At 43.6% G+C, this 17,895-nt stretch overlaps 2 protein-coding genes across 2 annotated transcripts; one reads left to right on the top strand and one right to left on the bottom strand.

The window, feature by feature from the left end:
* Positions 1-582: 582 nt before the first annotated feature.
* pccb (propionyl-CoA carboxylase subunit beta) lies at positions 583-5,536 on the bottom strand (the record flags this gene model as incomplete). The annotated part of the gene is made up of 15 exons (XM_079219224.1): positions 583-1,204; positions 1,291-1,390; positions 1,621-1,719; positions 1,864-1,964; positions 2,196-2,303; positions 2,517-2,640; positions 2,735-2,816; positions 2,911-3,031; positions 3,131-3,239; positions 3,496-3,606; positions 3,747-3,860; positions 3,981-4,037; positions 4,365-4,433; positions 4,542-4,661; positions 5,303-5,536. 15 exons carry the CDS (start codon positions 5,534-5,536, stop codon positions 1,083-1,085), a joined length of 1,671 nt encoding a protein of 556 aa, XP_079075350.1. The 3' UTR covers positions 583-1,082.
* Positions 5,537-12,652: 7,116 nt separating this feature from the next.
* On the top strand, positions 12,653-15,880 carry msl2a (MSL complex subunit 2a; the record flags this gene model as incomplete). The annotated part of the gene is made up of 3 exons (XM_079232568.1): positions 12,653-12,809; positions 13,681-15,086; positions 15,578-15,880. Exons 1-3 carry the CDS (start codon positions 12,668-12,670, stop codon positions 15,878-15,880), a joined length of 1,851 nt encoding a protein of 616 aa, XP_079088694.1. The 5' UTR covers positions 12,653-12,667.
* Between the last annotated feature and the right edge of the window lie 2,015 nt (positions 15,881-17,895).

Here is a 17,895-nt window from a genome sequence, read left to right as displayed (position 1 = left end):
GATATTCTGAACGTCTCTCATCCACGTTGACGTTTGGCAGTTCCCTAGGTCAGTGGTTCTCAACCTTTTTTCAGTGATGTACCTGTGAGATATTGTTTTCAGCCGAGGACCCCCTGACCAGCGCAAAGCATTTTTGGTTGAAAGAAAGATGTAATACACAGCACTGTGCCAGATTTAATATAGAATATATACAATTCAGTTTATGAACTTACACTTATATTTGATTGAATATTTATTAAATAAAACATTTTAAAAGGATTTTTGAATGGATGCTCATTTCATATATATAAATTAAAAAAATCTCATGTACCCACATTTGAGAACCACTGCCCTAGGTTATCAGGGCCCTCATTGTAAGAGATTAGTATCTTCCCAGTTCAAAGTGCAAAAGAACGAGAGTGAGACGTTTCAGGTGCAGTTTGAATGGTGAAAATGTTTTCGTCCACTAAAGAGATCCAGAAAACTTGCTTTTATACTTAAACTAATAGTGGGAATTACACAGCACGTATTGCTCAAATAAAAAATACTTAAAGTATCACATTGATAAAAGTAGTAAGTGAGAAAACACACATGGTATTGAGTTCATGATTTATTTTACAAACGGCAGAAGAAAGGCACAGCGTCAGGAGGACTTCTTCTTGACCTAAATGGACATGCATCTGAAAGTGTCATAATGTACACCACAAACCTTGAATACAGTGCATACGACTCTGGAAACCCTGGAAGTGGCAACAGAGTACAGCATGTTAGCATTTCCACTCATACCATCGTGTTGACAGTTCAGATCCAACCTGGTTCTCAAAGTGTCCCGAGAGTCAAAGGGACCAATATGGCCACTACTGACACAGCAGTTACCTCAAATGTGTCTCTTCACTATTGTCCTCTTTAAGTGCTGTGAGATGTGTGCATGTCGGTGGTCTTACAGATGGATGTGCTAAGAATGTTTGAGGATGCTGTTCTGACAAAGTTTATAGTTAAAAAAAAACACATCGTGGGGCTGCTCGAATGGTGCTTGGCGGGCAACCCAAGTGGTCATTACGAGGTCAGATCCCACGACGAGTGCCTTTTGAGACACAGTTGTTTCACAGGGGAATGTTGGCGTGCTTCTTCCAGGGATTCAGCTGCTTCTTGCTGGCCAGCACCTCCAGATCTCTGCAGATCCTCTTGCGAGTGGTCGACGGCTCGATGATGTCATCCACGAAACCTGAAACAAAACCAGCTGACTGGTCAGAAACTGAAGCAAATATGCATGATATTTGAGTGCTTTGAAGAAAGCGAGGCAAAGTTCACCTCTGAGAGCGGCTGGGAAAGGGTTGGCGAACTTCTCCACGTATTCGGCCTCTGCCTCTGCCTGGTTCTCCTTTCCTCTGAAAATAATCTGGACAGCACCCTGAGAGAAAGAAACCATCATCTTGTGAGCCTACTGCGGTTAGTCCAGGTCCCGTCATCGGATGAAAGTGTGGCCAAGGTGGGCTAGCAGCTGGGTCTTTGCAAGCAGGTCAGAGTTACCAGAAACTCTTCCAAGGAGCTTTTGCAAAAGCCCCTCTGGCACAACAAATGTGATGGTCGACCTGCATGCACACTATCAGAAAGCGACAGACAGAACTAGTGTGTTTGTACCTTGGCACCCATGACCGCGACCTCTGCCGTGGGCCAGGCGTAGTTCACGTCTCCTCTCAAATGTTTGGAGCTCATCACGTCGTAGGCTCCCCCGTAAGCCTGGCGTACACAAACACACATGTCTCATTAATGCACCGCTCAGGTGAAGAGCTACAGGTGGTCTTTGCCGTTCGGGCCAACGCTTCACTTTGACTTCCATCATTTCTCATCTCATGTTGTGTGTTCTCTCACTCACTCACACACCTTTCTGGTGATGATGGTTATTTTCGGGACAGTGGCTTCTGCGAAGGCATACAGCAGCTTGGCTCCATGTCTGATGATGCCTCCGTACTCCTGAGCGGTACCTGTTGACCACCATCACAACAGTTATACTGAGTGCGTATGTCATATGACGGTAGCTACATTTCAATGTAAGGAGAATGTCTGCTTCCATGTTAAGTAACTCGGTTATTGGCTTTCAGTGTGTATTTATGGTGTGTTCACTATTACTGTATCTCTCCCTGAGCTTGCAGCTATATCTTAAAATGTAGCTAGTGTACAGTATAATGCACGGTGAGATTTTTTTTAAAGAATACCTGGCAGGAAGCCCGGCACATCCACAAAGGTGATGATGGGAATATTGAAAGCGTCACAGAAGCGTACGAAGCGGGCTCCCTTCACTGAGGAGTTGATGTCCAAACAACCTGGTGAACAAACAAGACCGATATTGAAACAAAAACACACAAGTAGATTATTTATTAAGTAATTTATTCCCGACATGCTCTTTTGGGGGACTTGGTTTTTCTGCGTAAATAATTTTAAAAGTGGAAAAATACAGAATAAAATGACCTATTGTTGATTATTCATCCCTTCTGATTGCCTCTTACTTTTGGCCCTTCAATTATTATTTTACTCACCAGAAGCCACTTTGGGCTGATTACCCACAATGCCTACAGTGCGTCCGTTCATGCGGGCAAAGCCCACCACAATGTTTTTGGCGTAGTTGGGCATGATCTCAAAGAAGTCGCTCTCGTCCACCGTCTAAACAGATACAATGAAAAGAGAGGAAACCCTTTATTACTTGCAGACACTAAATAAGATGCAGCTGCACGCATTTAAGTGTGTGTGTGCTTACTGCTTGAACGATGTCCAGCATGTCATAGGCTTTGGTCGTCTCAAGGGGCACGATTGTGTCCAACGAGTGTACCAGACGATCGCTACAAAGGGGACAACATATCAGACGTGAGTTGAAAAACAAAGATATTCTCCCATTAATAGCGCATTGTTTTGGAGGTCGAGGTGAATGGTTACCTGCGGTCGTGGCACTCCCGGATAGGAGCGGGATCCTGATTGCTCAGCGGCAGGAAGTTGAAGAACTCTCGCACGTTGAGCAAGGCCTCGACATCATCCTCAAACGCATGGTGAGCCACTCCTGAGAACAAGGTTTTAGGTTGAAATATTGTGTTCAACAGCACCCTAGACTCCTCGACAATGCCAAATGAGTGATGAAAGCGTTTTCGGGCAAACTAACCAGACACGGTGGTGTGTGTTTTGGCTCCGCCGAGCTCCTCTTGAGTCACATCTTCGTTGGTGACGGACTTCACAACATCGGGTCCTGTGATGAACAGGTACGATGTGTCCTAGACACACACAGGTTTTCCGGCTAATGTGAGTGGGAATACAATCCCAGAAAGATAACTCCGTAATTCAGCATGTGTTACCATACTGAAATTTTTGTGTCCACAATTAGCTATAATCTGCAGAATTTGACATTTTAGAAGCACTAACACATTTGACTTTGGATATCTGCTGTGGCTAAAAAGTATGCAAATGTTGATTATTAGATCATTACTAATTATTGGATTAGTGTTTTAGCTTTATTTGTGCAGCCTCTACCTTAACCATGAAGGTAAAATCCGTCAGGGCCGGGGAGTAGACAGCTCCTCCTGCACAGGGGCCCATGATGAGGGAGATCTGAGGTACGACTCCCGAAGCCATCACATTCCTCTGAAGGAGGAAAAGGTTTTGTTTTTAGCGTCTGTTTAACCCCATAACTCCAGCCAAGTGAATTGAGGACATTCAGCCGTGTGCAAAGACGAAGAAACTGAATAAGTACGATTTTAATCTATGTAAACGAGTTACCCTACCAGGAATATATCTGCATATCCAGCCAGAGACTCCACCCCCTCCTGGATCCTAGCTCCTCCAGAGTCATTCAGCCCGATGACCGGGGCTCCAACAGTCATGGCCTGGTCCATAATCTGAGTGCAGAACATTTAAACCATGTACATCCATTTACTCTCATTGTTGACAAGGAATTATTTACTGAAGGAACGAAAAAAAAAACTGTTTTGCTCATATTGCTATATAGTTGCTGTTACCTTACAAATCTTCTGTGCATGAGCTCCAGACAGACTGCCACCGAACACCGTGAAGTCCTGAAGGAAACCGAAAGGGCAAAGACGATTAAACATGTGACACTGACGCAGTATTCTAACTGCCCCGGGGAGGAGATGGAGGAGAGCCGAGATGGGAGCTAAGTCAACCCAGCAAGGACCTCAGGCTACTCCGCTTCCCAGCCTACTGCCGGCCGGTTGCCGAAAAATAAGGGACATCTTCACGGAGACAATCTTCCAGGATCAAGCTGCACTTGACGGTTGGACCGCAGGACTCCGGTGGGACGGTGGATTTTGTTGTGCATCCCTGTGTTGCATAATGACAATAAATGACCCTTGAATCCCTGGAGTATGAATGACATGCTATACCTGACTGAATACATAAACCAGCCTGCCGTTGATCCTGCCTCGGCCCGTCACGACGCTGTCGCCCGGGAACTACGACAGAAAGAGACAAAGATATTAGGAGATGTAATTATTTCAAACCCCAGAGGGAGAAAGAGCGTCTTGTTTTCCGGTAGCGAGACGCTGCTGAGCTGCGTGCACCTTGTTCTTGTCCTGCTCCATGCCGAAGTCAGAGCACCGATGCTCCACGAACATGTCCGACTCCACGAAGGACTCCGGGTCCAGCAGAAGCTCCACTCGCTCCCTGGCTGTCAACTTCCCCTGCAACACACAACACACCACGTTACTACACGTGAGAACACGACGTGTGCACGTTACAACAAACACCTTGACACCATACGTGGCTGGTGTTTTATCATTCAGAGGGCTGCTTGCTATTTGGATTTTTTTCTAGGATTTTACAACCTTGATTTGTCAGATACTTAACTTGCTGGATTAGCCCCCAAAAATGGTCATTTTTAATATTGTTATATCCTATTATATTCCATAAATCTACTGAGGGCTTATGATTATCACTTCCTTATATAAATTAGGTTCACTGACTACTACATTCACGGATTTCATTGAGTAAAACAGAGCACCAGCTTTAAGACTAATACATTAATAACTTGTGCCGAAGACTGAAATATAATCACATAACCTAATAGTATGTCACGAGACGGTCACCTTGGACCCCAGAAAGGGCATTGCAGAGCAGCCCAAGTGCCACTGAGTAACAGTTAACCAGAGCAAGAACGTTTGTTTTTAAAGGTCATTTAAAAGTGTGTGAATAAATTAAAAAAGTGACTTTGAGCTGAGCGTCAACAACAGCTTTTAGTGTGTCGTTTTGACGCATTAAAAGCCGCAACACATGCCAACTTAAATATTGGCTGACATGAATAGAAGACTATGTCGGCCTTCACCTTTTTGTGTTGTGCATCTATTCTGTTTTGACCTCCTCCGCACAGTGCTGTCTTCCGTTTGTGGTCGATCCTCTCCTTCACGCTCACGGAGCTCCAGCGGCAGCCCCGTTGTAGGTTCGTTGGCGTCATTGCGGCAGGGACTGCGCCATATTTCACGGGCGCCAGACTCCTGAAAGACGTCCTCAGCCCGTTTATCAGTCCGCCGCTTCTTAGGGCCACAGTGAAGGCCGCCATCTTCGCCTGACGTGTGTGTTCTCGGCGAGAAGAGCTTCTTCTTCTTCTATAAATTTGACTGGCGGATCGCAACCAATTTGCCTAGGTGCATACCGCCACCTACTGTACCGGAGTGTGCAGATTCAGGAATAACTGTTCTAACTAACAAAGAAACAAAACCAAACCAACAAAGCAAATAGAACCTAAACAAATAAAATCAACAACAACAACAAAGCACCTCAAAGCAACAAAACAAAACCCAAATACTATCCATTAACAGCCCATCTACTTAATAACCAAACAAACTTATACCTAAATCCTGCGTCCTAGTCCTGTATCTTTGGCAAATCGCAACAAAGCCCTATAACCCTCATGACCCACCTGGTTCGCTGCCAGAACTCCCTCCAGACTCCACCTCCGTCCCAGCTGAGAAATTTTTGCCTTCAAAAGTTTCCTTTCAGAGTTGTATTTACGACACTTCATGATAATATGCTCCACATCCTCAGTCTCATTACAAAAAATACACTTATCTGTTCCCACTTTTGCCATTTAAAAACAGAGTTGCATTCAGTCCTGTGTGTCCCAATCTTAGCCTTGATATGACTACCTCCTCTCTCCGACACTTCCCTTTGAAAAACTTAACATTAATGGATTTTTGTATGTTGTGATAGTGCCTTCCTTTGCAGTTGTTGTCCCACTCCCTCTGCCATAATTCCCTCACTGCCTCTCTAATAACAGCTTTCGCTTCCCCTTTTCCAAACGGAATACTCAGGATTTCCTCCTTTTTGAGTTTAAGAGCTTTTTTAGCGATCCTGTCCGCACTCTCATTTCCCTCCACACCTATATGAGCAGGAACCCAGCAAAAATGCACACTAGTACCCAGCCTTTGGAGTCTCAGCATTATCATAGATATTTCCAGCACTAAGTCCTCTCGTATAGATCGTTTGGACTTAATGCTGTTTAACGCTGCTGCAGAATCTGAGCAGATAACCACTCTCTCCGGCCTGACCTCTTCCACCCATTGCAGCCCCAGGATTATAGCAGCAACTTCTGCCGTGAAGACAGACTGTCTGTCATTAATTCTTTTACATACAGCCCTATTAAATTCAGTTATGAATACCCCTGCACCCACGTGACCATTCCCATTGTCTTTCGACCCATCGGTGTATATTTGCAGACAGTTATAATACGTGTTGTTCATGTATTCTTGTGTCTGCTGTCCAATGTCACAGTTTTTCCCCACCCATTTTTTCCTTTGCTCTATGAGTGATAAGTCCACCTTGTTGGCTGGTAAGATCCACGGAGAAACATTTCCCCACGTTACACTGGGACCATAGTCATACTTATTTAATCCGAACTCATTGGCTACTGAGTTGATGCTCCACCCAAACCCTTTCCCTTTATTGTGTGTGTATTCCCAACATTCCTGCAGCACATTGATTGCAGGAAGTTCCTCTCCTGAACCCTTAAGCTTCACCTAATATGCCAACGCTAGTTTGGCTCGTCTTAATTTTAATGGCAGTTCGTCCGCTTCCACCAGAAGTGCGATGTTTGGTGTGGATTTAATTGCACCCGTGCATAGTCTAAGAGCTCTGGACTGAATTCTATCTAATATTTCAAGTGTGCTTTTAGCAGCTGCTCCATACACCATGCACCCATAATCTATACTTGATCTTATAATGGCCCTATATATATCCAGTAGTGACTGTTTATCTGCACCCCATTCATGCCCAGAAACTGCTCTCATAACATTGATCACCTTTTTGCATTTAGTTTCAATGTGCTTAATATGAGTTCTCCACAAACATTTCCCATCAAACCACAAACCTAAGTATTTAAACTCTGCTACCCTCTCCATACTTTGTCCATAAAATTTAAGATTCAAATTGATTACATTTCTTTTCCTGGTGAATAGCATGTAGCATGACTTATCCACTGACATTTTAAACCCCCAGTCATATGACCACTTTTCAACCTTATCTATAGCTTTTTGCATGCTACTGCTCACATACCCAATATTCTTTCCTCTTTTCCATACCGCCCCATCATCAGCATACAGCAGGGAGCCCATATCTCTTCCAATATCCAAAAATATGTCGTTTATCATAATATTAAATAGAATAGGGCTAATGACACTCCCTTGTGGGATCCCATTTACAATACTAAATTCATCTGACACAGCATCTCCAACTTTTACTTTGAATACCCTGCTAGACAAAAAAATCTAATACCCAGTTGTACATCCTTCCACCAATACCCAATTTATTCATTTTAATCAACAGGCCCTCTCTCCACATGGAGTCGTATGCTTTCTCTATATCAAAATAAACTATCGCCATAACCTCTTTCATATTTATTGCTTTCTCTGCCTCATTGCTAACTTTTATTAAAGCGTCAGTTGTTGATCTACCTTTACGAAACCCATTCTGCGATTTATTAAGCAAGCCCCTTTGCTCTAAGAAGTAAGTTAATCTGCGCGTGATGATCTTTTCCATCCACTTGCACAAGTGCGACGTCAGCGCTATTGGTCTGTAATTGCCAGCATTAGCTAGGTCTTTACCAGGTTTGCCAAAAGGTAGAATCAAAGCACTCTTCCAGCTGCTTGGCATTACACCTTCCCTCCAAATCATATAAAACAGTTTAAGCACCATTTTGAAGGTTTCCTCGGGTAATTGTTTAAACATAGCATAGCATAATTGGTCTTGTCCTGGTGCAGAATACCCACTTCCATCTATTGCTGTTTTCAGCTCTTGTATTGTAAACTCCATATCAAGAGGAGTGCCTTCACTACCCTTTTTCTTTTTAACGTCTGTATGTACTGCTAACATTTCTTTTCTCTGTCTGTGCATCTCATATAAATGACTTCCACTGTGAACATTTGCAAACTTCTTCCCCAATAACGCAGCTTTCTCCTTATTTGTAATTGCCCGATATTCTCCGTCTATCAAAACTGGGATTATACCCGATTTCCTTTTCCCACTCATTTTATTGATCATTGCCCAAACATCACGCACCTGTATTTCTCTTCCAATAGATGAGTAGAATTTCCTCCAGGCATTCCTCTTGGCTGACTTAATTACTTTCCGAACTATCGCTCTCTTTCTTTGATAGTCGATCAAATTATGTTGAGGTAGGAGGCTTCTTACCTTTCTGAAGGCACGATTTCTTTCTTTAATGGCATTTTTACATTCCACCATGGGACCATTTTCTTTTTCCCATTCCCCTTACTCTTAGGAATGCATATTGATGCAGCACCAATAATCATGGAGGTCACTACTCCCGCGCAGCTGTCCACATCCCCTTCAATAGTTATATCTTCACATGCCTTCCTACAACATTCTTTAAATATTCCCCAATTAGCTTTAGGAAAACACCATCTTTCTGTTGAATTACCCTTCTGTGTAAAGATACTACAATTTAATGAGCATAATATTGGGTAATGATCACTCCCTATGTTAGAGTCATTCATTATATTCCATTCACAAAACTTACTCATATTTCCTGAGACTAAGGTGAGATCTAAACAGGATACTGAATTTCGAGTAACATCTACTCTAGTGCCTCTTCCATCATTAAGACAAATTAATGCTCTTTCCTCTATAAATTCTTCAACTACCCTTCCGTTGAAATCCGTGCACTCACTTCCCCACAGTGTATTATGAGCATTAAAATCTCCACACCAAATTTCTCTTTTCCCAGCATTTCCTGATATCTCGTGAAACATTTCCAAAGACAGCTTTTTACAAGGATTATAAAAGTTCACCACCTTGATATCTCCTCTGGGACTCCATACTTCTATCATAACACATTCATACTGCTCTGGAACATTAATCTTCCTAAATGCTAGTGCCTCCTTAATAAATGTTACACACCCCCCACCTTGTTTCCCAGTTCTATCACATCTGACAGAGCTGTACCCTGGAATTACAAAGTCCAATTGTGGCTTTAGCCAAGTTTCTTGAATGCAAATAACATCTGGCCTATCTTTCAGATCAGCCACCACCTTCTTGAACTCTTGCCCATTTGCTATTAAACTTCTGGCATTCCATTGTAGGATTTGCAACACCATTAGGAGGTTAATCACCCTGAACATCGTAGTTGGGGGGATTTAACATTTTATGAATCACATCTGCCTTCGCTTCTTTGATCCAAGAATCTCTATAGCTGCCTCTACAATTGTCTTAATTCTATCACTTTTTTTCTTTTGTTGAATTGCCAAGTTCATAGTTTTACAGATGAAGGCCACAAAGCACATTTTGTCAACAATTAGCGTGTCCTCATTTATCTCTGTTATGCATGAATTCAACTCTATTTGACTCTGAATTGGGACAGGGGGAAGGTCCACAGGGAGTTGTCTTTTCCCCGCTTCCTTCATGGTTGTTTCCCTGGGTGTAACTTTTCCATTTTCCTTCACCTTTTTAACTGCTTCCGCATAGAACACCTGATTGAGTATTTTATATTTCTGCACTTCCTTTGCTTGCATTTGAATTGGGCATCCTCCAAAAGCAGCACTGTGTTCACCTCCACAGTTACAGCATTTAATTTTTACATTTTGGCCACATTTTCCGTATTCATGCTCGCCTCCACATCTTGCACATCGCTGCTTCCCCTTACATTGCCCTGCCGTATGTCCCATTCTTTGGCACTTGAAGCATCTTAAGGGAGCTGGAATAAACTCTCTAACATCATAGCTCATATATCCTATTCTTATTTTCTTGGCTAGGACCTTTTCAAACTCCATCAGCACTGATAGGCTATCAGTTTTCTTACCATCTCGATTTATTTGCAGTCTAGAAGCTTTCACTACCTTTCCTCCTTTCACTTCCTGGATAATCTCATCTATTGACATTGACAGTGGCACATCCTGAATAACACCCCTCAGTTTAGCAGCACTCCCTGGAATATGACTGCTGATCCTTTCTCCATTCAATGTTTCCGCTTTGAGGATCTTCTCCCTTTGCCTTTGATCTGTAGCAAAGATCAACAGTTACCTGTTACTTAAAAACTTGGCAAATTTAATCTTCCCTATTTCCTTTTCAATAGCTTTGGTCAGTTTTAACGGATGATAGTGAGCCCCTTGATTCGTCGCACACCGATGACGTCCGTCCTGTCTGAAAATCCCCCGGCCGGGTTTTCCTTCGTCGTCAGGTGACTGTCTTCCGGGAGCCCTTCCGTCGGCGAGAAGAGCTGAGTCTCGCCTGCGAGGTGGATGAGAGCGGCAGCAAGGGGGCGTTGACTAACTGAGGGGCCGAGCTATCACAGCCAATGAGAAGGAAGGATTGCGTAGAAATGGGCGGGACCCGAATTATGTATTGTCGATCGAATTAAATTCATTCTGCATTGAAATCCACCTAAATTGACAATCTGTTCAGAGGTAGGAGAAGCAGTTTGTTGTTTTGCAAGTCACAAAAGCAAACACAATCATCTTTACTCAATGTCCATCTAATTGAGATGCAGTTGAAAATGGACTTTTCACCTAATTGAATACCTATTACCAAACGTAAACACAAAAGTAATAATTAGGCTATAAGCTATACTAAATTATTATTAAACTGGAATGCTGTACAAACTACTCTGTCAATAAGAAGAAGAACTGAGAAAGATAATACCGTAAACAAGAGAGAAGAAAAACCGGGTGGTGAAAATGTGTGGAACATATTTGAATGAATGAATGAATATATAATATATATATATATATATATATATATATATATATATATATATATATATATATATATATATATATATATATATATATATATATATACTTTATTAATCCCCAAGGGGAAATTTTTTGTCATCAGTACATTTTTTGTCATTTGGCCACATCAAACATGAATGTAAGCCTATTTTTTTAGATTTTCTTGATAGATGGATAGCTAGATATACTTTATTAATCCAACAAGTGGAATTGTTTTCGCAACGGCAGCATTCATACATACAGGTAAGCAATACAATATAAATAATAATTATATAATATATTTAAAAAGTGTGTTTATTAAACAGTACACTTTGTGTTGTTGATCTGGATGTTAAGAGACATTCAAGTTATTTAAAATATTAAAAAAGCTAAGGCAGAATAAATTAATTGCCTTTGTGGATCTATTGTGTCGCTGTGAAGGCGCTGTGGTGTGTACAGAGCACCTAGCCCTTCGAACACCACAGTAACCAGGGTAACTGGGGGAACTCTCGCGAGATGATCGTGCCCCGACGAGAGGGGTCGACGCGAGGAAAAGTGGAAAAATCGAATGATTGATACGTTTGCGAAAGCGGCTAGCTAGCTATGTTTCGGTCGCTGCTCGCCAAGTATTACAGTGCAACGTATCAGAACCGTGGAATTTTGATTCACAGCTTGCATTGCCCTCCTACGCGCGAGGCATAAGGCGGACACGCTGCTCGTGCGCGCGTGTGTATGTGTGTGGGGGGTTAATGATACGGTTTAATGTTCGCTAAGCTAATTCTGGCTAGCTTTGTTTACATCGAGTGCGCGCCTGGGATACGTTAGCTGGGTGCTAACCAGACGAATGTGTGCTATCAGGAGCGGCTCTTCGTTCAGTTAGGCATCGACAGGGAGCCGGTGTTGGGTAGTAAACGGGCTCTATGGCCAAGATCGACCACCTCTCGTGTAAATCGTGTGGCTGTTGTCGTAAGCTAACGTTAGCTGCGCGATGATGCTAACCTTTTGATCATGGGTCGTTTGATTCACTGTTAGCTGTCAGACAGCGTCTGGGGGGTAGAATGTGAGTAATTATAACCAAGGGGTCGGATTGGTCCTAATTAAACGGGAACTTGAATTGTAATCTGAAAGCTTTTCGTTTGGTGGGTTACCACGGACCAGGCGATGCTAACTTTAGCTTACGTTAGCCGCCTGCAGAGCTAGCTGACGTCGTGTGCGTTTATTGAGAAACCGCTTCGGCATAATTCGTCGTCTGTGGTTGTGTCTGTTATATATATATATATTAATGTGCCTGCACTGACGCTCAGTGGCTGTTTGTTGCGCCACCAGGCCACCTTGTTTTTCCTCTATCCACCCTGAGACTTGGCTTATCTTTAGCTCAGTTGCAGTGAAGTGGCTGGATATATATTGTTATCTTTTTCCCGGGCCGTCTCCCCCCTCACACCCCCACCCCTGAGTCTGCGGAGTGCACTGCTATGAACCCCGTAAATGCGACCGCTCTGTACGTGTCCGCCAGCCGGGCCGTGCTGCAGTGTGACCCGCGGCAGCCTCACACCCTCGCGGAGATGTACAAGCTGCTGCCCTTCTTCCGACAGTCCATCGCATGCCTCGCCTGTGGTAAGCGTCCTGGGAACAAAACATATGCATATATAATAGTATAACAGCCGTCACTCGCTCAAATGTTGTTTTGTGTCACCTCATTGCACGGTGAGCATCTGTTTAGTCTGCCTCACTATTCATATTGACTTAAGTGTCGGTGGGCGTGTGTTCGCAGCAGTTGACACGTTTTTTTTTTTTTTTAACCGAGGCTGAGCCCCAGTCCTCTCCTCCTCTTATCAAGGCAGATGCCTGCTCTGTTGTTGTGTCTGCGGCAGAGCCATGTGTTTCTTATTTTATTCTTTATTTACTCACTTTGCTGAATATCAATCCTTGAATATCAAACCTTGCACATCTTGCGTTGAGAAATGGGCAATAATGATTGACACAATGATTCATCACTATTTCTGCCCTCTTGATGATTATGTAATTGTGTTTCTGTCATGATACTGCGTGTATTCATGCCATATTTAACCAGAAGTATAGGTTGAGTGTATATGTAGGCAGTAACAATCATTACACAGGGTTGGAGCCTTCTTTGTTTATTTCACTAAACAGATGGATAAATTCAGAAAAAAGAAACAATTTAAATCCGAGATTAATCTCAGATCATGGTGTTGGCATTAAAGTATTTGATTTCCCTGATCTGCTTAATGTATCACACGGTACAGAAACAATTTAGTTGACAATCAATGGTAAAAAAATTATTTGCCATATATTTTGAAATGTTGGTCAGACTAAACAAGCTATTTGTAGAAATCGCCTAGACTGACGGGGAATGGAAATTACTTAAAATGACTAGTCAGGCTTTTTGATTGTACCATAGTTGCTGCACATAAGTGCAAAGGAGATGAACAGTTGGATTAACAGCTCACTATTGTTTTTGTCTCAGGTAAACTGCTCCAGGATCCCATTTCCCCAACACATGCAGAGTGTCAGCATTATGTCTGCCTGGGCTGTAAAGGACAGAAGATGCAGATACGGCCTCCATGCAGCCGCTGTAAGGATTATTCCTTCTTCCAGGAGAACAAGCAGCTCTCTTTGCTGGTGCAATGCTACAGGAAGCTCTGTCTCTATGTAACTCATTCACCGTTGCTGCAGTCGATCAGCAGCCATGTGGGAGGGTCTCCCGAGGTTATGGCCCTGCTAGAGGAGGTGCTAATGTCACATGAAGAGGAAATAGAGACTGAAGACCCGAGCCTTGCACAGGAAAATGTGAATCCATCTGCCCCCAAGTCCCTTACCCCCACAGAGGCACCACCTGCTCCTGCAGAGTTGTCGGCTGTACCCCAGAGCTCCTCCTCGGACCCTCCTCGTTCCAATGGACCACAGGAATGCAATGGAGAAGTGCTGGAGGACCTGGTTCCTTCTTCTCCTGAGCTGGAAGTATGCGAGCTGGTAGAGGAGCAGCCACAGGCAGGCCTGTCTGTGTCCAGTACTGGTTGTGGTGGTCTGGAACTGAGTCTGACCACTGGACCTTTAGCCCCAACTCCAGGCACTGTGTGCTCACTCAGGGATGGGGAATCTAGCTGCAGGGAGCTGGAGGAGGGAGAGGTGTTGCTTCTCAGTGTGGAGGAGGTATTACAGACTTTGGATCCCCTTCAACCTGGCCGAGATTCTCCTTATACGCAGCCAGAACGCATGCACACAAACATCACCACGGACAGAGCACACGCTCCAATGTACATACAGCTCGACGCAGCTCACAACTACACTCAGATTCAAACGGACAGGACTAACACAGTGGCGAGTCATGGCGCTCACATACACACGTCGTCTTTCGATCCTCCTCCAACCTCCAAGCCCCCGCCAGTCCGCCTTAAACGAAAACGTTCTCGTTCAGAGAGTGACAGGGAAAAGGTGAAACCCCTCCCTATCGCCTCTATCATACAGGGTCCTTCCTCACATTTACACACTCCAAACCCTTCTCAGACACTGTACATACAACCACCTACACCCTCCTTAACTTTACCAGCACACACATACTCGTCCCTCCCTAATGGGGCGCCCCCCAAGCTCAGTCGGCCTGTGACGAACCACAACAAAGGCGGCAGGAAGCACGTTGATGCGGGCCTCAAGAAGCCCCATGCGAAGGCACGCAGCGGAGGAGGCTCCAAGACCAAGGACGGAAGCAAAGACCAGCGGTTGATGTCGGGCTGCATAGTGCCCCCGGCGCCTGTTAAGCCTCCGTATAAGAAGCCTGCGGAGAAGAAAGGCTGCAAGTGTGGCAGGGCCACCCAGAATCCATCTGTACTGACATGCAGGGGCCAACGCTGTCCCTGTTATTCAAACCGAAAGGTGAGCGTAAGAACATTGCGTTTTTAATTTCATTTTACTAACTGCAAGCTAAATCTGCCTATTTATTGCAACACTTCAGAACTATAGTAGCATTATTATGTGATTGGGTGTACATGATTGTTTTATGTAGTGGATATGTACATTTTTTTTGATAAAGCTATGATGCCAATTTTTATATGGACCCCTCAAAGAGATCACAGCTCATGAGAATTCAAATAAACAAACTGTAAATTTGTAAATCATAATTTTAATGAATTAGTCTCAAAGCTTTCATGGTTAAGGTGTCGTTGTACTTCTTTGTTTTGATTTCTACATTGCCATGATTGGTTTTACAATGACCAGTTTGTTGTGGTAAATCTTGATTTATGTGATCTGTAAATCAGGTTTGATAATGTCAATGTATTAACTATTACTATGAGGTTAATTTAGCAGCCTTTGTGACATCCAAATAGACTAGTGCTCCTTGACTTTTTTTTTGTCTTCTTCCTCAGGCATGCTTGGATTGTATCTGTCGAGGTTGCCAGAACTCCTACATGGCTAACGGGGAGAAGAAGCTTGAGGCCTTCGCCGTGCCAGAGAAAGCCTTGGAGCAGACGCGGCTCACGCTCGGCATCAACCTCACCAGCATCACCGCGGCCGCTGCACTCCGCAACCCGGCGACCACCAGCATCCGCACTAACACCCTCCTCAACGTCGCCACGGCCACTGGGACCCCCGTGACTGCAACCTTTCTGTGCCCCAGCCCCCCGCAAGAGCCCAACTATGAGGATAGCCTGGAGCTACTGATTGGATGAGAGGCTGGGACTCCCAAAACAGACAGCTCGCCATGGATTGAATGTGACAGCTGATCATTGTATCTGTCAGACAACCTGTACCTCCCCGACACCAGAGGGGAGGCAATAAGGCAGCTATGGGTCTGTCCTGTTCTGTAACCTGCTCTCCTCCTGTGTTGGAAAATGCTGAGTAGTAAGACTAGCATGGGTGTGCCAAAGCCTCCTGTATTGTGCCTGTGTGCCGGTGTGTATTGTTGCCTGTCTGTAGTTAAACACTTATACTCAGTTCCAAGGCTGTTCTGTACTCCAGAGGTGCTTTTTTTCATTCATAGGCCACAGACATACTATTAGAGGCTGTATGTGTGTGTGCGTGCGGCAAAAACTTCGTCATCGTATCTCGTCGCCCCGCTGCAGCATTTTCCATGTTTTGAGTATTAATCCATGTGTATTTAAAAAAAAAAAAAATGCATAATTGGCATCAGGACGGCCCTTACTAATCCGTAACCCCTGTATGTGTTCACACTGTAATTGTGAATTGGATCTTGTGACTAATCTATGGAGAAGTTATGTCCCACACAAGACTCTATGCCTTTTCTATCTCATTAACTCACTCAATCCGAGTACTGTTAGGCCGATAATGAATTTGTCTTAATGAACTTGACTGATGCAGGCATTGTACAGGCAGCAAGGTAATGTCAAAGCACTTGGCTGGCTCCACAGTTTCTGTGCATGTAAGAGTGTATGTTTGTGTGTGTGTGTGCCTGCTGAGATTTACTGAAATTCAGCGGGGAGGCGGATGGTGGGTTGTAAGCACTTAGTCTGATTGGCCAAATCACAACTAAAAACCATTCTTGGTTACCATAGCAATAGGAGCACCAACAAGGAGCCTCCGAGCTCTCGTGCACACACGCAGTTGTTTACAGTATTGCCATTTATACAGACTATAACCGACTGTCTTCTGAAATATTACACCGTTTATGGTTTGATTATTGGATCGTACGTGACTGTGTGTTTAGATAAACTGAAGCCATAGATTGTCATTAACAAGACAAAATATCCTCTGTGTGTGCATCCCCCCCGACCCCCTCAGTTGTAGTGTCCTGACTGATTAGAGACCAACTCAAGAGACTATTTTTGATACCAAGTGTTTGAGATTTGGTACCACTGTCTTTATTTGTGTTTTAGTTTAAGCACCTTGAAGCCCTCTTATAACTCGAGCGGCCGTGTATCGTCTGTGTTTGTGTTTACTGTTTAACTACAACATGTTTGTCAGTCCAGTCACGGTGACCAAAAAAGAGAGACTGAAGGAGAGAGTGAGTGGGAGGACTCAGGCGGACCAAACGAACACCTTGGTTCTCAACCCATAGACCAGGAAGTAGCTGGTGGATTACAGGATGATCGTGTGTGTGTGTGTGTGTGTGTGTGTGTGTGTGTGTGTGTGTGTGTGTGTGTGTGTGTGTGTGTGTGTGTGTGTGTGTGTGTGTGTGTGTGTGTGTCGAGATGTATTTCTTTTGGGCATTACTTGAACCCTGATTAGTTTTGGGTATTGTTTTTGTTTTTTATGTACAAAAAAACCTTTTGTTTGAGGAGTGACTCTTATTATTGCTGAAACATTCACTGCCATAATATGGAAACATGTAATACAACATGAATTAAATGATAGTTTTTTACTTTTTCAGTTTGGTGTCTTTGTGTAGAGGACATATTTGACATTGACTTTTTTTTTTGTGCAGGCAAGTGCATCAAACATTAACCAAACGAAGAATCTGAACAATTGTGAAATGGAAATATTTGCCCTTTTATACTGTAAAATCTAATTTCCTGCTCAAAGAGCAAGTGCTTGACAAACCAGTACAGGCGAGTCAATCTCATCTCTATTACCACCCATACTAACATCAAACATTAAGACCTAAGAAAAGTAGAGATTTTTTCCTTAAATCTGTATAATAAAAAATCTAGCTCAGAAGAAATTGACAGTGTGTACAGGTATAGACGTCCAAATGTTTCACAAAACACTCATCAGCACTCAGTCCATT

The sequence above is a fragment of the Taurulus bubalis genome (genome assembly GCF_910589615.1).
Source record: "Taurulus bubalis genome assembly, chromosome: 1".
In the NCBI taxonomy this organism is placed as follows: domain Eukaryota; kingdom Metazoa; phylum Chordata; class Actinopteri; order Perciformes; family Cottidae; genus Taurulus; species Taurulus bubalis.
Note: the sequence above shows the minus strand (reverse complement) of the source record. Positions and strands in the feature narration are given on the sequence as shown.